The 23,389-nt window shown below is 37.3% G+C and overlaps 1 protein-coding gene across 7 annotated transcripts in view; it reads left to right on the top strand.

The window, feature by feature from the left end:
• LOC133595948 (intermembrane lipid transfer protein VPS13B-like) overlaps positions 1-23,389 on the top strand; it is a 672,020-nt gene that overhangs the window by 18,725 nt on the left and 629,906 nt on the right. For all 7 annotated transcript variants that reach the window (XR_009814611.2, XM_061948790.2, XM_061948782.2 and 4 more), the window contains exons 4-8: positions 34-151; positions 4,986-5,153; positions 6,034-6,215; positions 8,689-8,863; positions 20,949-21,220. Coding sequence is in view for 6 of the 7 variants with exons in the window: in XM_061948790.2 (XP_061804774.2) it covers positions 34-151; positions 4,986-5,153; positions 6,034-6,215; positions 8,689-8,863; positions 20,949-21,220 (915 nt within the window). In the remaining variant the exon portion in view is untranslated. The remainder of the gene's footprint in view (positions 1-33; positions 152-4,985; positions 5,154-6,033; positions 6,216-8,688; positions 8,864-20,948; positions 21,221-23,389) is intronic.

The raw sequence follows: 23,389 nt of genomic DNA, 5'->3' as shown, positions 1-23,389 counted from the left end.
CACCTTTACATGTCCTTGTGTTTGTTTATTCAGGATGACCATGAGAGTGGTTCTACCTCAACAAGTCGCAGTGTCTCAGAAAGTTCCAAGGCTACAGGCAAGCCCCGCCGCCTCCAACAAGCTGCCCCCAGCGACCCCGACCTGCCCCCAGGTGAGTGATGGCATAGGGGCCAGTAAAGCTATGCTACCTCCCTTCTTTTAGACTGACCACCAGGGAAAGCAGTGGGGGAGGACAGGGATACAAACTGAAGCACAGTTCGAGCCTGTTTACAAAATCAGGGGTTTGAACTTACCATCCCAGAATTTTGAGAAGATAATTCAACTTTAAATGGAATACATAGACTCATGCTTGTCACAAGTTCATGTGGCGAGCCGAGCCGTCAAACTGTGACCCCACGCAACGCTCGCATTGTACTCAAAATCTCTGCCAATTACAGTAAATGTGTCCATCTGTGTACTATTAGAATAAATTTGTATTCGGTAAAAAAAATTTATATAATTCCTTTGGACGGAGTGTTTTCAGATGCAATGTCTGGAAATTACCAAAATTACTCCCATAAATGACTGCTTTAAACCCCATCCATCCATTTTCTACTGCTTGTCCCTCTCGGGGTCGCAAGGGTGCTGGAGCCTATCCCAGCTGCACTTGGGCGACTGCTTGAACAAAAATAGTCAATTTCCTTTGTAATACATGTCTTTCCTAGTGATATACTTTTGAAACCCACCGTATTGTTCAGGTTTGGATTTTTACTTGGCTTTGAAACCACAACAGTTTGGTAGGCAATGATGAAGCCTAATCTTTGCCCTGCCTACTCACATGTGATAAGAAGTCAAATACCTCACATTTTGACATTACTCAAATTATCTAATATTATCCTGTATGGATTTGGGACACATCCAATAATTTACCCTTGTAGAACAAGGTTTTGGTACAGTATATCACCTGTCCCCCACCCATGCTATGGGGTGGTTTGACTGATCAACACAATTGATGTGTGGTTATAACTGACTTTGTAGATACAACCATAAATAAATAGTTTGAGGCAAGTCTTCTAAATTAAAAAATTGTCGTCGGTGAATATCTCTTACCATCAATGTACAATGTAACTTAATTTTGTTTTGACTTGTCCTGTTAAAGTCATACAAACACATTTTAATCATTATTCTTATGGTTGAAACAGCTTCCATCTTTGGCAAGGGGATCGATACTGGCCACGTCAACGATTTAGAAGGTCACAGAAGTGCGATAGTTCATAGTGAGACTTTGTGTGAGGCAAGAATAAGACAAATGTAACATGAGCAAAAACATCCCAGCAGAGGACAAATTTCATCCAAAAGTGGAAATAACAGTGCTGGTGTATTTCCAAGCTGCTGATGCAAGAGCAACATTTGAACTGACCTCAGAACCACAGGCACACTCATGCATGCAGGAGCAGCCAGAACACACATTAACTTTGGCAGGCACAGCAAGGCACCTATGTGACAAACACACGTTGCGTTTGTAAATTGGGTTTACGTCACCCTCCTCTCCTGCCTCTAAATGGTCAGTCATCAAACCCATGATATTTTTGTCTGGTCAGGCACAGTAGAACAGCTTGCTAATTCATATAATTATTCTCCATTAAGAGCACTATTTAGTGCTGCTTAGTTATTAGCTCTTTTGCTCTTTAGGATATTCATAAAAATACAGGAAGATAAACATTCCGCTTTGAAAATAAAGGTCAAACTTTATGTGTTTGTTTTACATTGGCTGTGTGAAACGGCACACAGGTGGAATGATGGCATTGGTCCTTTGGTTTGGAGGATAATGTCTATAATATTTTAATTATCACTTTGTTTGGTCATTTTATGGACTTTAGGCTTTTCCCCAATATTTATGGATATGTCTGTGAGTATTTGTGGGGATTTGTGGCTCCCCTAAGTGTGATGAAACAACTTATTAGACAGCCTTTTCTCTAAAGAATGTGTTTTAGTACTTTAACTTCTTCAGCACAAAATCCTAGTGAAAATCCTCACACTTAAGGAAAACTGCACTTCCTTTTGGAATCATCTACGATTCCTATGTCGGACAAGAACATTCATTTTTCCCTTTTCTATGTGTTCTAAAAAAACTGCTGGTATGATGCGGCTAACAATGCAGGTAATGGGGATTCATCTATTCCGCCTATAAACAACCCTCTATTTAATTATGTTTACATTTACAACCTGCATATTACCAAGCTATAGCAACATTGTTATTGTAAACGTTTACATAGAGGAACTACTTTGCTGGCGTCGCAATAGTGCTAGTCTTTCTCACACGGCTCCTCCAACCACGAGCGAGTAGCCAGCTACTAACCACTTGCTAGCTTGAGCTGCTAATAACGTTGGTTGCGACCATCCCTTAAATAAAATAAAATAAAAAGGAGCTTGATCTGTTCCTGCTGCTGCTATATTTAGTTTTGAGTTAAGAAAAGTTCATTTTAGGTTATAAATCATGCATCTCACCTGTATAGTAGAAGGTTGTGGCACCAAGTCGAGAAGTTGGTCAACTTTGAAAACCCACATGCTACCAAATTTATACTACCGGTATTTTTCGAAGGTCCTGAGTTCGATCCTGGGCTCGGGATCTTTCTGTGTGGAGTTTGCATGTTCTCCCCGTGACTGCGCGGGTTGCCTCCGGGTATTCCGGCTTCCTCCCACCTCCAAAGACATGCACCTGGGGATAGGTTGATTGGCAACACTAAATTGGCCCTCGTGTGTGAATGTGAGTGTGAATGTTGTCTGTCTATCTGTGGTGGCCCTACGATGAGGTGGCGACTTGTCCAGGGTGTACCCCGCCTTCCCGTGTGCAGCTGAGATAGGCTCCATCACCCCCCGCGACCCCCGTAAGGGACAAGCGGTAGAAAATGGATGGGATGGATGGCTCTCAACAAATGGAACGCAGCCTAAAACCTGACATCGTTAGGAAGCATTTTTTAAATTTAAAGAGCGAGAATTACATTTGAATTTAGCACCTCAAGGAGAACACAAGTACTGAAAGAGAAAGAGCAATCCCATCAGTCGGCATGGCATCCCAGTGAGAGTGGATATTGTAAGCCACTGGTTAATGTTCTTATTTTAAAAGCTTAGCAATAGTGGTGCATGGTAACGCTCCAAGGCACTGATTAAATCAGCCATTAGTGGTAGCAAACAAAAAATGTGCACTCTTTGCTGTTGTTGTGGACGGAAGTAATGTCTATTGCTATGTCCTTTGTCAATACAGTACATATTACATGTTATTGTGGCTGTGTTACTTTACATATACTTTAAGCATGCTTAAAAAACAGTGGAGGTTTTTGGATGGGTTTATAAAGGGCTTTATAGCCGTTCTAGATCGTATCCTCTAGTTTTGTCCTCAACTAAGGATTTTTATAGTCGAATCTGATTGGTTTAATTTTGCCCATTGTCGACAAGTAGTCAAATTGGTAAAACATTTTAAGATAAACAGTTGATATGTTGTAGTGTATATTGACTGGTCACTAGGTGTCAGCAACTTCACATGGATGTGCTTTAACACTTACATTAACATTTACAAGTTAATTACAGGTAAAAGATATGTTTGTAACAAATGAACAAAACAATGATCTCATTTGCGACATTTCCACCTCAAAAAAAAAACATTGGTAGCAGCCCACTGAATCAATACAAAAATCAGCTGTGAATCTTTAGATAAATTGAGTGTAGAAACATAAACCAGGTATCGAGCAAAACTACAAATCAGTTTACTGTTTTTAACGCGAGACCCGAGGCTGCCTGCGAAAAGATTTACATGATTGCCGGTCACATGTGATTGTTGGCAGTTTTTGGATGTTTTTTTTAAAAGGGCCCAATATATGACTCTCATTAGCTGCTGCATTGTTAGCCACGTCATACTTGCCATATATTACAAATTAAAATGCATCAAAAAAGGACATATGTATTCTTGTCTGACATAGGGATTGTGAATGATTGGAAAAATTCCCAAAAAAGTGCACTTCCCCTTTAAAGAAGACCTGATGAATGCAATCAATTTATTTTTCCAACTCACCTCCTTTATTTGGGGGCCTCAACGGGATCGCCTCCATCCCGCGGAGGTCTGTGTCTAACTGCGTAGCGTTTCTACAAGCCAAAATCACATCCCCCATGTAGAAACATCCTCCCAGCACTATTAATAAAATGTTCCTGTTCCCCTCCCACGGCGGGGTAGGGAATAATAATATCAGACAATTGTACTGTGAGGTTGGTAGTTAAATAAGACTTCTTCAAATCAAAATGTTGATTATCAGATTGATCGAAGGCAGCTCTAGTATCCCCATCATTGGCATTGTTAGCCGCCTCGTACAAACAGGTGTTCACTATTTATAACACACAGTAAATGATAATTATGTGTTCTTGTCCATCACAGGGATTGTGGATGTTCAGCAAAACAAAAAAAGTCTAGTTTTCCTTTAAGCAGTATAAAATAGATATATTAATTCTCTTTTGAAATCAATATTACTTGTTCAGCAACTGGATTCCATCATCTTACGTATTATGTCACATTTTTTCACTTACCGGTAACTCCCAGTCAGGATTTTAATAATTGTTCCTCATTAAAAAATCAAAACAAGTATCTATTGCGTTAAAAATATACATAAACTCCCTATCACAAAGTAAAGTTTAATGAAACCTGTTAGAATAAAAATTAAGTAATGTTAGCATTTCAGTAGATACCTCTGTATGTTAATACCTTTTTACACCACATTTTCTTCCAACTCAGTTTAGTCTGTTCCAGCAAAAAGCATGTTGCAGATGGTATGGTATGAAGGATTTGGTGTGGAAGAACTGGACAGGACCATGCAGAGTCCTGATTTCTTCCACACCTTTGCGAATAATTAGTGTTTGTGAGACAGGCAGGCTGCTCCAACATCATACCGGTCATGTTTTTCTTGTGTTTATAATGACTACTTAGCGTGTTGTTCAAAACCGATGCTTTTTTGTTTCAGGTTATGTTCAGAGCCTGATCAGACGTGTGGTGAATAATGTGAATGTTCTGGTGAACAACCTAATACTGAAATACGTTGAGGATGACATCGTGTTGTCAATCAACATTACATCAGCAGATTGCTTCACTGTTGATGATCTGTGGGAAAGAGCCTTCATGGATATCACAGGTAAGCAGAGGCTTCTCACATTAGAAATAGGTTATAAATTATAAAACAATTTAGAGAGAAAAAAAATTCTATAGTAATATCATTCTAATATCTCTACCAGATGAATGACGTCCCGATTAGGTTTAAATGTATTCTAAAATCAGTATTTGTGCAGTTATGCAAATTGTAGTGAATACAGCCTTGACAAAGCAATATTCATAACATGAATGGCGATAAGGGCTTGCTGCTTTGCTGCCAACACATTTAACACAAGGGCTTTAACCTGACTGCATTTTAACCACACAAGATGACTGACTAAAGGGACCCTTTACAGCTTTTTACACCACTTTTCAAAATGCTACCTTCTTTCACTCAGTAATTTAGTTTGAGTTTCAGAAAAAATTCTTCATTGTCAGAGTTTGCTCGGCTATCCTATTTTAATCACACTGTAGACACATGCATACACACGCTGTGTATTGGGGCTTTTGGTTGGGGGAGTTGGGTTCCTGTCCCCCTGGGGTCCTTTCTTGGCTGTGGGTGTGGTTCCTGTGCTCTGTTGACGATATTTCTACGTCATGGGCGCGTGCCTCTTGTCTTAGAGCCTGCTCTCTTCTTTCTTTCTCTTTTACTTATCTGTCTGTTCCCCCTGACATGGGGGATTCCAAATAAATAAAATACAACATAATTACAGCAGGAGTATTTCAGAGTCACCTGTTGATCAGTAAGTAAATCTATACCGACAGATCAGTCGTACTGCAGAATAGGTTACAAAAATGTACTCACAGATTTTCAATAATGATAAGGTGAAATAACGTACGGCCCCCCCCCTCTATCTGACACTACCTTAATTTATCTTTCCTCCACTCACATGTTCTTATTTTTTACTACGCTCTTTCTGCAGCTCCAGAATTGGTTCTTCGGAAAGTGATCAACTTTGCTGATTGCACCGTTTGCTTGGACAAGCGGAATGCAAGTGGCAAGATTGAGTTCTACCAGGACCCTCTGCTGTACAAATGCTCCTTCAGAACACGTCTTCATTTTAGCTACGACAACATCAATTCCAAGATCCCATCCGTCATCAAAGTAAGTAGCTTTGAATCAAAACAAGACAACTTTTTTAAAGACTGCCACAGTCATAATGCTTTAAACATGTTTTTACGAGATAGTTTATGCTCCAAAAATTTAAATAATACATTGAAATGTCATGTAATTAAATTATTCAATTTGGACTTAAATTTAGTCGCAACATGCTTGGACCGCCACGTACCTGAAGTCTGGCACGTTTAGCTGAGTGCTTTGAACCGTCCTCAAGTTCAGGACACTTCCCATCCTTTGTACGATTGGGAAAAGGTTGGACACACATGTAGCCGAGTCATAGAATGTAAAGTTATATAAAGTGATTGCGCCTCCTTTTAAAGGGGAACTGCACTTTTTTTTGGAGTTTTGCCTATCGCTTACAATCATTATGAAAGACTAATGTATTCTAACTCGTAAATAAACCTAAATAAAAGTCAGCTTACAGCGGAGCCAATGAGAGGTCCTCTATTCCGCCCATAAAATCCAATAAAAACCCATCCAAAAAGCATTAACAATACTCCCATTTACATTTGGTGACTTGAATATTAACCTGGTATTAGTGATATTGTTATAATAAGCTCTAACGCAGACAAACTATTTATAGCGGCGCCGTGATCACAAGCGCGAGTGCCAATGTTGACATGATCGACTAATCAGCTGCTTCCTTGCTCGTCAGACTTTATCCTAGATCAAGGGTCGCCAAACCGTCGATCGCGATCGACCAGTCGAGAAAGTAAAAATGTTTTTTTTATTATGACATCAGTGACACCACCACCTGGAGAATGACCAACAGACCCGCAAACAGGCACACATTTTATCCCCCAAACACGCCCGCACGTCTCTGCCTCTCTCTCTTCAGCCTCACATATTAAATCTGACAACTCGTCCCTCAACAACGATATCTACAACCATCATCGCTCTCCTGCGACGGGAAGCATACAAGATTCTGTGAACATATTGCTCCAAAGTACCGATTTTGTGTTAAATTATTGTGATTACAAAACTAAACATTGACTTGTGCTAAGTCAGTAATATATGATAAAACAAGGCGGCAGCTAAAGGACTGGTGAACAGCTGATTTTACTACTTACGGCGCTGACGTAAGAAAACCATGTGACGCGACCAGAACAAATATACTACGGTACTAAGACTATAGTGGCCATAGTTAGCTTCTACAGCAGGTTGTCCCCAAAGTCTGGCACAGGGGCCGTCTGGCCTGTGACTATCATTGGCCCTAGGCACATGACCAAAAAACACCAGCAAAAATTGGGAAAACGGCAAGAAACACAATGAGAAAAAAACTATTTGTTGAAATCAGCCAATAACGACGACACAAAAAAAACTATATATAGATAGATAGTACTTTGATTCCTTCAGGAGAGTTCCCTCAGGAAAATTAGAAAAGTATTATAGGTTTAATCTGGCCAGCAAGATCAGTTTGCTAAAAATAAAAATGAGCTGCATTTTTTAAATTAAATAAACTGCTATTGTAATTGTGTCCACTGGATGTCGCAATAGCAATTCAAGTGTAACCCACGTCACACATGACAGTGTTTAAAGATGACATGTCAGGTATTTTTAAGCGCCCTCTGGATTGGCTGCCGCTACTACAATCAGAGTTAGTGCAAGTAATCAGCTGCTCCTGTTGTGGCTGGCAGCAGATGGCGGCAGAATCGACACACTTCTTTCATTGTAAATTATCCACTCAACCAATAAAATAACGACACAGTAAGATGCAAAGACTTAGGTCAACTTCACCATCATCTTTTTAGTTAGAGCTGAATGCAGCGCTTTCAATTGGTTGAATGTACGATGCACACACTGAACTCCATTGTAAACATGTGTGTTTCTACATTTGTTGCGTTTGTTCTATTTCATTTTTTGCTTAAATATAGCATGATCACATTGGTTACGTTTGTAGTTGTTACCTTAATTTCGGCTATAGTGTCATTTTGATAATCGTTTTGTTTGTACTATAATTGTAATATTCGAATGATAATAAATGAATGTGTTGTGGCAGTTGCGGATGTTACCAAAGGACACACTCGATTGTTTTTCCAAACATGTTTTTAATGGTGAACTGCGAACATAAGAATACTAAACAGGAAGTGCTTAAAGTTTAGTGGCTTTAAAAAAATACACTGAGACAAAGTCTAAGTTCATTGTGTTCTTCATTGTGTTTTGAAACTGCACTAATTTTTTCCCCAGAATTTTCAACTACCGGTAACTTGAAGTGTTTTGCCAAAAGGATTATTTGTAATATGTAGAGTTTCAGAATGTGCTTGATTTATTTTTGGCCAAAGTAAGACAATGAAAACAATCTGAAGTTGTCTTTATTTTTAAGTTTTAATGCCATGATTTTAGCAGTAATGCCCACGTGGAAATAAATGTTCCTCCATGCGGTCCCTGAGCTAAAATGAGTTTGACACCCCTGATTGAAACCATCATTTTTGTCTTTTTTTTTGTTCTGTCTCCTCAGATCCAAACCATGGTGGATAGCCTGAAGTTATCAATTACAGATCAGCAACTTCCCATGTTCATCCGGATTTTAGAACTGATTATTGCGCTTTACTACGGAGAAATTGGAGGACACAGAGAAGCAGACCGAGAAGAAAGCATCTGTCATATCAGGGAAGCTGGAACAAATGTACCTGGTGAGTAAGGTCTCTTTTAAATTACAGTGTATCACTAACTCAAGGACATTTAAAAAATTCGAGGCTAGACAGTAAATACATTTTGTTTACCATACATTGCACTTCTCACTGGGAGAGAGCTCACAGAGTGCGTCACATGGTTGAAATACAAACAGTACATTCAAAATAAGCATGATGCAACAACAGATACATTGCAAATACAATCATAAATATGATAATAGAAATAATTAAAAAAATATATATATAAAATAATAATAAATTATAATGTAAGGTTACTGTAATTAAAGTTAAAGTACCAATCATTGTTACACACACACACTAGGTGTGGTAAGATTATCCTCTGCATTTGACCCATCGCCCTCACCCTCTGGGAGGTGAGGGGAACAGTGAGCAGCAGTGATGGCCGCGCCCGGAATCATTTTTGGTGATTTAACCCCCAATTCCAATGCTGACTTAAACAAATGTGTTTTAAATGAACAGGTAGCCAATACAGGGACTTTAGAACGGGAACAATATAACTGAATTTATGAGATCTTGAAAAGAGCCTGGCAGCAGCGTTCTGAGCATTTCAGTTCAGTTCAGTTTCAGTTTATTTCGAACATGCATACGATACAATGTAATGCATTGCATATTTCCAGTTGTTTCATTACAGCACGTCCGAAAAGGAGTAGGAAGAAGCTGAGCTTATTTAATCCTACCCCTTTTCATACCATAGCAATGTTATCCCTTTTCCTTGTTCTCTGTAACAGAACAGTGAATAAATAAGAAATACATAATATACCATAGTAAGTAAACAAATATTAAATACATAAATAATATTTATCTAAAAAAAAAGGGTTTTAAGATGTTCATCATAATTATTGTTCTGTGTACTTTGTGAACACTTGTAGTTTGAACAGTCTCTTAAACTAAATCATATTGGTGCTTTGTTTGTTTTCTTTGGTAAATCAATTCCATTATTTAATTCCACATACAGATATGCTAAAGGTTTTAAGTGTTGTACGAGCATACAAATGTTTTAAATTAGATTTTCCTCTAAGGTTATATTTCTCCTCTTTTGTTGAGAATTGTTGTACATTCTTGGGTAGCAGGTTCTAGTTTGCTTTGTACATAAGATTTACTTAAGGTGCTGTTTGCAAATGCACCAAATCGTTGAATTTAAATAATTGTGATTCAATAAATAAAAGGTTTGTATGTTCTCTATATCCAGCATTATGTATTATTCTAACTGATCTTTTTTGTAACACAGTTAGTGAATGAAGCACACATTTGTAGTTGTTTCCCCATATTTCTACACAAAAACTCAGATATGGTAACACTAGCGAAGTGATTTTTGGTGCAGAACATGTTTTGCTTTATTCATTATTGACGTGTTTCTTGCTACTTTGTTGTATATTTCCAGTTCATTTTATCATCTATTATTACATCCAAAAATGTGGTTTCTTTTACCCTTTCAGTATCTACTCTAATTGTTATTTGTGTTTGACTTTCCCTTCTACTGTTACCAAATAGCATTATTTTAGTTTTACTGAGATTCAATGATAGTCTGTTTTTGTCCAACTATCTTTTTAATTAGTTCATTTCTGCTGTTATTATTTGTATTGGCCTTTGTGTGTTCTCTTCTGAACAAAACGCAGTTGTATCATCTGCAAATAATACTAACTTTAAGTCCTTTGTAACTTTACAAATGTCGTTTATATAAAGATTGAACAATTTTGGTCCAAGCAGTGGCTTCGTGGTTGGTATACAGAGCACACAGTGAGGAGATCTGGGTTCGAGTTTTTGTTTGGGTATTTTTGTGTGGACTTTGCATGCGGAGAAAACCCACACATACACAATGTGTACTGCGTGTACTTCCTCCCACATTCCAATAATATGCATGTTTGGTTAATTGCATTAGTGCAAATTTTTACCTACATTGGGACTGATTCACTATGATCCAAATACCACGCGTGAGACAGCATATGCAAAAAAATAAAATAGCGTGTACTATGAGTGGGCGTGTTGTGTGTGTGATCTACTAACTATGTATTTTCATGAGGAGGTATATTATAGCATTATATTTCCTAAATAAAGAAAACAAACAACATTAAAAAAAAACGCCAGTAGACACCAAAACTCATTAATTGAAATTGTTTTAATCAGCCCCATAAGTCGCCCAGCAGCAAGAAAATTATAAAATGAAATTTCTGAATAGACAATATGTCTAATATTTTTATTTCAAAATATTGACACACAAATGTAGGACGGAGGATTCCTGTCTGTCCGTCGTCTTTGCAGTGCAAGCCCTGATCCTGCAGCCGTGTATGTAACTGTCATTTTGCATGTCCTTCTGACACGTTCTAAATAAAACGCTAAGTAGTGCTCGCAAAACAGTGATGAATAATGATGCATTACATTGCGCGTGCTAAATAATTATATCTGCATTTTCTCCTCCCAGTATTGTGGGCGTTTTGATGATCAGCATATATTTTGTATATTAATGAAGACAGAAACGCAGAATGGATGGCAATCTATATTGCACACGTTTAGTAGATCAGCTTTGCGTGTGATAATAGCTTTGCACGCAAACCTTTAGTAAATCAGGCCCATTATGTTCATTTGCTGAGATGCTGGATCCGAAATGCTCCTGCTAACTACCATTAAACAAAGACTCACAGTTGTGGTCGTGTTCTGGTATTTTGTTGAACAAAGAACTTTTCCATTTGGGTTTAAATTGATTATTGTGATCAATGATTTTGGGGCCATGAAATAATTGTGTAAGGTGCCAATTCTTCTTTACAATAAGTAACAACATTGCTATTCAATAATCACTTAATAAATATTTAAACAGTGTTAATGTTCAAACTGTGTGCAATGTTAGATATTAGTAAAAAATTATATTAAATATACTTGTTAAATAAAACCCTGGCTTTGTTTTTATTGAATACTTAGACCTACTATGCTACTGTATTTTAATGTTGGTCATTATGGTGGTACTTGGAGTTCCAAGTGTTTTCTGAGGTGGTACTTGGTACAAAAGGTTTGAGAACAACTGTAAGTAGGCTACTTGCATGCAGTTGTAAAATTACCAACTTTCAAGTCAGCAGGTGGTGGTGTGAACTGATTTGCACATCAGGTGTTAAGCAACTCAGAAAAACATGTTCTGGTAAATAATCAGGAGAAAGAAATCTCTCCGTTCATCCCCAAGAGAGGTTTTTTTTCCCTCTGTTATCAAACACAAAAGTGAAACATACACACATGCAAAATCCGAATAAAATGGACATTTAGAGAAAAGCTGCCAGAGAGAGCGTGCTGCACTCTTTCATCTTTTGAACCAGTGGACAGTGTTTGGAAAACAAACTTTCCAGTCCCAATTACCTATTTTATCCATTGCAGGACTTGAGCCAAGCACCGTTGAATATAAACAAACAAATTTAGTATGGTCTGAAGAAAATAAGCAACAATGGGGAAAGATAAATGGCACATTTGTTTTGTCTTTTTTTTAAATGGGACAGTAGATGTCTCTTAGATGATGGTATATCTTCCAGCATTTTTTAACTCCGCACAGACTATTGTCATCAAACTTGAGTCCCTCCAAGCGCATAGGAGGATTAAGTGTTGAAACAAAGATAAATTAAACACAGGACCATCTCTTTCTGATTTTTGATTTGAACCTCAGGAGAAAACACTCCTCACATCTTGGAGCCAAGTAAAACACACGGCCCTGGCTTCACTCACAGACGTGTCCACGGTACATAATACACAATCCTACCTGGATCATTTGTACATTTGTTAAAGTTTGATCCTCACACGCCTACTTGGGGTATGACTATCTTACAGGAACATTGTTGAATTTGCAACAATAGACCTGCATAGATTTTTAAACTTAATTGAATAGTCAACTTGTCACACACTCAAAACATTCAGATACACACCATCAATAACCACAGTGTCAAAATGAACCTCCTCCTCAAAATAATTGTCCTCATTTCAACAAAATTGAGTTATGGAGTCCCGGGTCCTCATGGATGGGGGGACTCTCAGTAGAGCAGCAAGAGCATATAGAACAAGTGGTGGGCAGGAAGCATGGCACAATTTACTCGAGCTCCTTTCATTCCCAACAACCTACTCTCCCTGCCTGTTGGCCAGGAACTTTTACTGCAAGTTGGCGCAGCTTGCAGTTTGGTTTCCAATGCCAGATGTAAGAGTCGGTGTCATGCTACTGCTATGTGGAGCCTCTGAGAATGAATTAGTATCCTATCACAAAAATATACAAGAGGGGACCAGCTCTTGGAACCTGAGCGCCTCCAGATCTTGTTATGCTGGAAGTAATTGACAGAGTAAAGAAAATGAAAGTGGGGTTGGTGTGCGTGTGTGTGTTTGCTACGATGATGTAGGGAGCAGGTCTGGCTTGTTCAAGAACATGTGATTTTTAGTCTTTTATGTGTTTATTTTCCCAATAGTAGCACTGCAAGAATTACTGATCAAATAATCCATTATTGAAATTAAGGTTAGAAACCTTTTGTCATGTCAACACTTGAAAATTATGTCATTAATTTTCTTGCAATGTGTGATATTGCCCCGCGACCCCGAGAGGGACATGCGGTAGGAAATGGATGGATGTGTGATATTGCCTAAGTAATAACACCAGGCATGCTGCATAGTTCTGCATTTTTCTTTATTTGCATCTGACAAAATCAACATGAAACACACCATACTTTCTGGGCTATAGAGAGCACTTAAATATAAGCTGCCCCCACCAAATTTTTTGGACTACTTTTATTTTATACACATATTGGCCGCACACGTTTTTAAAGCCGCAAGTTATTGAAACATGAACTATTTACACAGGCGCTTGTGTTCATTTACAAATTTAACAAAAGACAGTGCCTGTAACACCGGGAAAGTCATTTAGCATGGTTTTTGCCCTTCTCCACCTGCAATTCGGCTTTTTGAGGCCTGTTGGTGGTGGTGGGTTTCTGTTCCATGCGACGGCTGTTACCTTTTCCGATGTCCAGGTCAATCGTCTTTGGCTTTGGGGATGCGTCGTGTGTACTTCGTTGTGTCTTCCCCATGATGAGAGTGAGTCCATAACGTGCTAAATGGCTACATGATTGGGTGAGTGCGTTTGATTTAATGTAGAGAATTCCATTGGTCCACAGTGACATATATATTTGGTCTGATGTGACAAGACTACATTTATTGGCGGCATGTGAAGCTGGTGAACCCGGAAAAAATCAGCGCATCCAGCATGTCTAGCATTGTATAAAGCACAAAGTTCAAAGTGTGGGAAAAAATAAATGGCTATAGTTCGGAAATGATCGTGGATGGAGTCTATTGTGACCATATTGCGTGGCCCTACACAAATTATAATTACATCGATCAAGATGTAACTATAACAAGCATAACATGATGTATGACAATATTTAAAAGACATAATTGATATGTTACTAGGGATGTAACAATATGAACATTTCATATCACCGTTATTGTGACCAAAATTATCAAAGTTATCATAGCGGTATTGATGAATGTGCTTGAAAAGTATTTTTTACACACACTAAAATCTTTTGATCAAGTTATTTTTTTAAACAAGTAAATTTAAATAGACACGTTTACAAAACCCACTATTTCTCATGCCTCACTGATAGCGTCTTAGTATTTTATGTTTTAATGACTAAGTGTTTATTGTTTTAAATATTTGTTTGTACTGGACCACTTTAAGATGTATTTAAATGAAAAGTGCATAACAAATTAAATCTATTATTATTATTTCTGTCGGGCATTGTGTCCTAAATCTGTTCAGCGGTCTTTGAATACCTCTATATTTTTCCTCTGAGAAAAGATTGAATACTCTCAGCGACACTAAGAGAGCACAAATTGTAGCTTCAATGTGCACAATTGAATAGCTTAGCTGCTCAAACAGTAACATGTATACACAAGTTTAGATTGGGGTATGTCGTTTCTTAATAGTGGAAGACGTTAATGTTTCTTGTTTTCATGTTGGCTTTTAAGCTGGCGCCAGTCAGTTTGGGAGTTACTCAATTTGCATTTTGTAATCACGTTTTTTTGATCATTTTAATTTAAAACCGTCATACCAACTGTCGGTAGTTTTACAGTAGTTATCATTATTACCCGTTATTGTCACATCCCTTTATGTTGCACATGTACAGTCTATTCATAAATATGTATATATAGTGTTGCGCAATTCTAAGAAAGGCTTTGAATGTGCTCCTATTATTAATGTGGGTTTTCCGCATGTTGTTCAATCTCTATTTTAGTGCCTGTCCCCCCTTAACACATTTCCTAAGTAAGTGTAAGGTCAAGAATACTGGATGAAGCGACAATTAACTTGTGAAAAGCTGTGTAAATATCAGAGGTTGGAAACATAGATCATGAATATGCTTGAATGAGCCGGTTTCGTGTGCATATGAAGAATTGTATTGTCTGTGTGCATGTGTACATGCATGCTTGTGTCATCTCACAACCCGTCTATATGCTTGTCTATGTAAGTGCCTGGAATTTGTCCAATGACCTATACATATTGTATGTTTTGGGCTTTCTACAGTGTGTTTGCAGATTTTGAAGGAGAGCTTGCCCTCACTTGCCTCAAAGGCCTCAGAGGCCCATTGATGGGACCAGACCATCACACACATTGGTTAGAGGCCACAGGCTATCAAACTTCATACGGCTACCATGTGTCAGTCCAGTGATGTGACATTTCACATAATATTTTTTATATAATACTATTTTCTATAGCAAATGAATAAGGATAACATGGTTTATGTAGTAGATCATTATTTTATATGTATACTCATTACTGCTGAAATTGAGTTCAAGTAATTGGGATGTAAATGTCATGCTGGTGGTGCTTCAGATATTTAGTATGTAACATGTGTGTGTTATTACAAGTGCAGTTCACCACAGAAGTATTCATTTTTATACATATTTTATTTGGTGAATACTTGTCTTTTAGCTCTGACACAAAAACATCACAAAGGTCAGTAACATGTAATACTGATTTTGATGTTTTTTCCACATTTTAACAATGGAAAACTATACATTACAAGCATATCCAATGTTCTAAATTCACAATGTATTAGATTGTTCTAGATTATGCTAGAAATTAATAGGATTATTTGCCACAGAATGAAAAGACGACCGATTTGAATAATTAACAATATAACATTTAGCTCGAAATAAATGACTGACAAATTACGCTTGTCCACTCAGGGACTAGACCAAGAGGATATAAGGATGTGTTTGTTTGTCCAGTCCAGTGTTCCCTTTATAAACATGGATGGACATCTACTGGCCTTTTGAGGGCACTGCTTTTTTCTTATTTGTCCGTCTAGATCAGATTTGCTGTCAATCACTTGCATACCTTCTTGTTATTTAGGCTCAGCAGCTTTGTGCCTATATGGTAGCTGATAAATACTGCTTTGAGCATTACTACTCTACTGAGTTTACTTGTTATGAATTAATTCATTAAAGTTTTGGAAGTATTAATGTGAAAAATAGTTCAGTCACAGTAACACATTTGTCCAGCCCACGTCTCTCTGGGAATGTTGCACTCATTTCTGTGGATTAATACTTCAAAGTCTACTTAAGCCGCTGTGTTTTGATCATTTGATTGGTAGGTGCTCTTTTATTTTGATTGTCTTATAATTCAAACGCAGGCTGCGTCAGTCTGTGACATGAAGCGGAACGGCTTAAGTTGTTGAAGTGACACCTCAAAGGCTACTACCACAGAGTGGAAAAAAATAAGGGGCGACCAAATTGGACAGGAAGACTGGAGGAGCGAAGGAGATAACACATAACATGAGAATTACAACTGCCAATTCACTGAGTGAAAGATTTAATTAAATTCATAATTTTCACCGCCTCAGCCTTAGGGATTCCTAGGCAGTGACCTCAGAGACAGTATTGTTTTCCTGCAGAGGACACGAGGCTGCAAGGAATGGGATTACACATTCTTGCGTATTGACATCAGCTTCCTCTTTCTCCATCTTTATGGAAATAGACAAGATGTGAAGAGCTGGAACGTTATCATTGAGTGGGTCATTATGGTGCCGTTTGTTTCAATCCAATCCTAAATGAAACAACTAAAGGACATGATTAGGCAGCTTTTCTGACATATATGACGTAACTTAAATACATATTTAGATCTATTACATCTTCATGTAATGTTGTAAATTGCAACTTCTTAACATATTTGTTTATTATTATTATTACAAATTTAACACAGGTAGGGAACAAAAGTGTTACTAATTGCTGTGATCCTGTGAAGGGGTGGGATTAAATAAACTGCTTCTTTCTACTCTTTTAGACACATCGAAGTGTGAAAGTGTAATTATATGATGTATCACAATGAAACCTTATAGGCATGTTCCAAATAAACTATATTAAAAGTATTACAAGATTAATATTTTGGTTATTTTTTATATCCTTCTATTTCTACTGGCTCAGATTTAATGAACCGCTTCTGAAATATAATTTTAAAGAGCACTGTTGGCCCGTGTCCACAGAGCGCCCTGCCACACCCAGGAGCAGAGACCGCTCACGACACATTTACTCTTACATCCATCGATAGACCTTGAAAATAAAAATAAAAGTATTTTGAAACTTTTTTTTTTAAAGGGGACCTATGATGATTTTAATCTACATTTAAATTTACTTCGGTGTGGTGTAGATAACTTGTATTGGATAAGCTTTGGTGTAAATTTTGCTCCACAGTCATTTTAACAAGTCTTTTTTTAGTCTTCCTGCAAGATTGCGAATGAAACTTAACTGATCTAATGGGGGAGTAGTTTATCCTCTCCCTTTACAGTTGGCAATGGGGTACTGCAGGGTGGGCTTTTATCACCAGGCCTATTTAGCCTGTATATGGATGATCTGTCAGGGCAGTTGAGAGATTGCAGAACACGGTGCATCATTGGGAACACCTTAATCAATCACTTTATGTACGCTGATGATTTGGCCATTATACCGCCCAGTAGTGCAGGGTTCCAACAGCTTCTTAACATATGCTCAGACTATGGAGTCAAGTTTGACATCAAGTGTAATGCCACAAAGAGTATGGTAATGATATGTAGGACCAAGGAGGATCAACATCTTAATTTCCCAGTTTTCTACTTGTCTGGTCAAACCCATGTCAAATACTTAGGCCACATCTTCAATGACAAGATGGATGATGATGCTGACATGCTTGGACAGAGAAAAAAGCTGTATGTCCAAGCCAATATTTTTCATTTCATTTCATTTATTTATTTATTTCAGGCAATGACATAAAAAAGTACAAAGTTGACAACACATAATAATATAAATTAATATAGTGCAAAAGGTAATGTATAGTATGTTTGTCCAGTTTTGCCTGAAAGGGAGTGGGAAGAAGATAACTTATTTAATACCACCCCCAGTTCTCCATTCAGTGATTATTCACATGAGTTTCACTCTTACTTTGTTCAAGGATTATAATACAGATGTTGTATCATAGTGGCATTACCACAGGTAACAATAATTATTACACTGTAACAATAATTTGTATCAACAATGTAGGAATAATGAATATACCAACAATGGTAATAGACAACATAGCAATAATGGTAATAGACAACATAGCAATAATGGTAAGGAAACATTGAGCACATGTTAACATTTAGAGACAGAGTATAGCAGCAGGTCAAATTAAAGACCCTCATCTCTATATTTGAACCAGACCCCATGTTTGTATAATAGTTTAAATCGATTAATAGTTTGGCGATGCTTGTGTTGTAAGTCCAGTTTGTTCCATAGTTTTACTCCGCATACAGACACACAAAAATGTTTACGAGCGGTTTGAGCTCTCGGCAATAAGAAATATCCAAAGCATCTCAAGTTATAAGCCTGCACTCGTCTTATAAAAAAACGTTGTAGATTAGGCGGAAATAATTTGTTAAATGCTTTATATAAGGTTATTAATGTATTATATTTAACAAGGTCATCAAATTTGAGCAACTTTGATTGCATAAACAGATTATGAGTGTGTTCTAAATAACCAACGTTGTGAATGATCCGCACTGCTCTTTTCTGTAATATGATCAGAGGATGAATTGTGTTGTGGTAAGTATTCCCCCATACTTCAACACAGTATGTAAGTTATGGGAGTACCAAGGTGCAGTATAGAGTACGGAGTGGATTTTCATTGAGGTATAGTTTTGCTTTGTTTATAATTGAGAGGCTTTTGGAGATATGTTGGTGAGAAAATGTCACTACTGTTCTGATGGAGCGAAGGTGTACTTGTTTAGAGCTTACTGCACCCCTATGTACACAGCACCCCTCTGGGTGAGGTTAAAAAAAGGGAGCTTGCGCAAACTCCCGGTTGCATATAATGACTGTCTCAGAATCCTGCTCGGAAAGCCCAGGGGTAGTAGTGCCAGCAAGCTTTTTTGTGATTTAGGGATAAACACCTTCCACGCCACCCTGAGAACACTGATGTTTAAGTTTATATGTAGATTGCAGGGGTCCGAGAATTATCTTATTATACAGATAACCAATCTTAGGTGTAGTTCTGTTAGGTACCAATCGTATATATGGAAACACTGGAATCTCTGCCTTTTATAGAATGTGTTGACGCATTTAAAAGTGTGTGTGTATATATATATATATATATATATATATATATCTATATATATATGTGTGTGTATATAAGTATCTTTTTTTTTGTATTGCTGCTTTTATTTATTTATTAGATGCCTTCTACTGAATATGTACAAGCACTATTTTAATATTATGTGATAATGCGTTTTATACTGAATTTTTTTGTTTTGTTTCATGTACTGTATGTGATTGTATATCTACTTGGACGTTGGAGCCTGCAATAAAGCTTGATAGGGTGTACACCGCCTTCCGCCCAAATGCAGCTGAGATAGGCTCCAGCACCCCCCGCTACCCCAAAAGGGACAAGCGGTAGAAAATGGATGGATGGATGGATGGATGATTGATTGTATTGAAAATGTTCACAAATATATATCTAAGTCGTTGCTATTTTTTTTTTTTCAAGACATGGTCAAAAACAAACTTTAAATAGATTCACCCGGTCACGACATAAAGTACACTTATACACTTGCAGATCGATTCAGACTGCATAAAAAAGCTGCTCTTCGCCGCATTAATGTCACTGCATGTTGCACGTCTGTGTTATTATGCGCACGCCAAGATTTGATACAATTACCGTATTTTTCGGACTATAAGTCGCTGTTTTTTTCATAATTTGGCCGGGGGTGCGACTTATCAATCAATCAATCAATCAATCAATGTTTATTTATATAGCTCTAAATCACAAGTGTCTCAAAGGGCTGACTTACACTCAGGAGCGACTTATGTGTGAAATTATTAACGCATTACCGTAAAATATCAAATAATATTATTTAGCTCATTCACGTAAGAGACTAGACGTATAAGATTTCATGGGATTTAGCGATTAGGAGTTACAGATTGTTTGGTAAACGTATAGCATGTTCTATATGTTATAGTTATTTGAATGACTCTTACCATAATATGTTACGTTAACATACCAGGCATGTTCTCAGTTGGTTATTTATGCCTCATATAACGTACACTTATTTAGCCTGTTGTTCATTATTCTTTATTTATTTTAAATTGCCTTTCAAATGTCTATTCTTGGTGTTGGGTTTTATCTAATAAATTTCCCCAAAAAATGCGACTTATACTCCAGTGCGACTTATGTATGTTTTTTTCCTTCTTTATTATGCGTTTTCGGCAGGTGCGACTTATACTCCGAAAAATACGGTAATTATTTCGTATTTCCCTCACAGCCTGAAGCACAGAGCTTTACTTAATGTTTAAATAAGTGCGTATACCTCGCTCTGACGTCACTATGTAGCAAGAACCCCAAGGGCAGAGGAATCTAAAACATTGTAGTAGCAGGTCAGAAAAGACACAATTCATTATAAGTCCCCTTTGAGGGAAAAAATACAGTTTATTAAATCCAGATCAATATACCGTAGTAATATTTTTTTTCAACACTGTCAGCTTTTCTATTTAATACACTAGTTTATTACACAATTATAAATTATTTTTGTCTATTCCTTTTGTTCTTCAGGGATGGATGTGGACATAGAGAACCAGGGTCCAGGGCAGTACTCAAATCCAGAGTTTTACATGGACTCAGACATGTCTGCAGAGAATTACCAAGGATGGGTCTCTTGGGCTTGGTCCTTCGTTCCAGCCCTAGTAGGCTCAGAGGAGGGGGAAGAAGGTCTTTTCTTGCAGGGAGAGACTGGAGGCGTCCCAAACAATCCCCAACAACACACACTTAAGGATCCCATTGTGTCCATTGGGTTCTACTGTACTACGGCTTCTCTTACATTTAAGGTAATAAAATACTGCATTATTCTTGTAACTAAATCCTATTCAAATGTCATGCTAACTTTTTGGTATCACATCTTCCCAAAACAAAGTATGACAGATGAATAGCATTAAAAAAATAATAGAACATTGTGAAGTACTTTTCTGATTTTTATGTTTTGCAACGCTTCAGAGATACATGCCAACAACATTACAGTACATACTGTACGCCAAAAATACAAATTATTTCAACATGAAGGGTAGTGATATACATTGTTGTAAAGTACATGTGTTTTATTGCTATATTTATATATGACATGAAGTATATATGCGTGTGTGACACTTAGGCCATGTTTATATGACGATGAACTCTTTAAAAAATATGCTTCCTTCCACATGAGTGTAGTTTCAAAGCAGTCTGTCTACACTAAAACACATTAATTCGCTGTCATGAGCATTTTGTCCAATTATAAGCCTGGAAAAGCAGCCAAGGCTGACTTAGTGATATTATATTATACATTATTTTTAAAATCAGCGCACACTTACATGGAGCACAGGCCCGTAGGTGTAATAAGGCACAGGTATGCGCGTCTGCCGCTGCAAGAAAAAAAAAACAATGCTCGTGGCATAATACCTAATCTGTGCTTTAATATAGTGACAAATTAGATGTACAATGACGCACACTTACATGGAGCCCAGGAATCATCATTAATATTTTTTTGTCACCCGAGCGTGTTATAAAGCACATGTTTCTGCCTCTTCACATTATTAAAACACTCTTAAGTAAATATTTTCATGTTCTGTTAAATAAGGTTTAAAAAACATTGTCTTACTGTACATAATATTCTGTTGTAATTAATCGTTTAATGAGTGTACTAAACAAAAATATACTGACAGTGTAGGCAGCTGCTATAGAGAACACATGAGAACGGTGTGGATGCTATCATCTTCGTGGTGGCGAACAGCAGAAACGCAATTTCAGTGTTGTTGGATTTAGCAAAAAAAAGATTAATACAAACCAAAAAGCTCAGTTTTACCCGTACACGCACGCACTCAACACACACATACACACGCGCGCGCTGAAGACAGTTTTTAAAACTTCACTAGGACTGCAGATATTGATTATTTGGTAATTGAGTAATACATTGATTAGTTTGTTTGATTAACCAAGTAATCGGAGAAAACACACTTTACAGCTCCAATATGTATTTTAGGGAAAATAGTAACAACCTTTCTGCTTGCCATAACCTTCGATCTTTTTTTTTTGCTAAATCCAACAACACTGAAATTGCATTTCTGCTGTTCGCCACCACGAAGATGACGGCATCCACACCGTTCTCATGTGTTCTCTATAGTAGCTGCCTACACTGTCAGTATATTTTTGTTTAGTACACTCATTAAACGATTAATTACAACAGAATATAAATATAAATTAATCAAAATAAATCGATTTAACTGATGATTGTTGCAGCCCTACTCGTCACCATGACTGACCTATTCAAAAGCCAGTTTTTAAGGAAGAAAGTATATGATTGTGTGTGGACAAGAAGCCAAAATGCATAAAGTATGCGTTTTTAAAATATCTGCGTTAATGTTGATGTGGCCTAAGCTATTACCTGTTATTCTGTGGAACAATGTTATCACGATTAAGGATATTTTTGTGTTCACACATGCAGTACAACCCTTTTCTCTTTTTCATGTCAGACTTTTTTTTTAGTTCAGCTCTTCTGTGCATCCCACTTCTAAATCTTGCTACTCAGGCAAATCATATAGTTGATGTAGATGCCCATATCGGCTGTACAGATTAACGTTACAAAAGAGAAGTGTGGTATACTTCTCTTGTTGCCTTATTTGTATTTGACTTTATTAAATGGATTTATATTATTATTTGGTGCAGCCGGGCCGGAGCAGGAGGGGATAGAAAGAGAAAAAAAGGAAGACGGAGGGGGAAATTGCAGAGACAAGAGGGGGATAAGACAAAGACACCACAACAACAACAGCAAACACAACAATAACAACAACAACAGAACAACATCAGCAAATAGGATATGTACACATATGATGGTAAAAGTGATAGCAAAGAAGCAGTTAGTGAAATAAATAATAATACAGAAATGACAATGAACATTATTACACTACAAATGGAGCAATACAAATACCGATAGAAATAGCGCTATTGATAATGAATAATAATAA

This window comes from Nerophis lumbriciformis, linkage group LG04 (genome assembly GCF_033978685.3).
Source record: "Nerophis lumbriciformis linkage group LG04, RoL_Nlum_v2.1, whole genome shotgun sequence".
Classification (NCBI taxonomy): domain Eukaryota; kingdom Metazoa; phylum Chordata; class Actinopteri; order Syngnathiformes; family Syngnathidae; genus Nerophis; species Nerophis lumbriciformis.
This window is presented reverse-complemented; position numbering and strand designations above follow the sequence as displayed.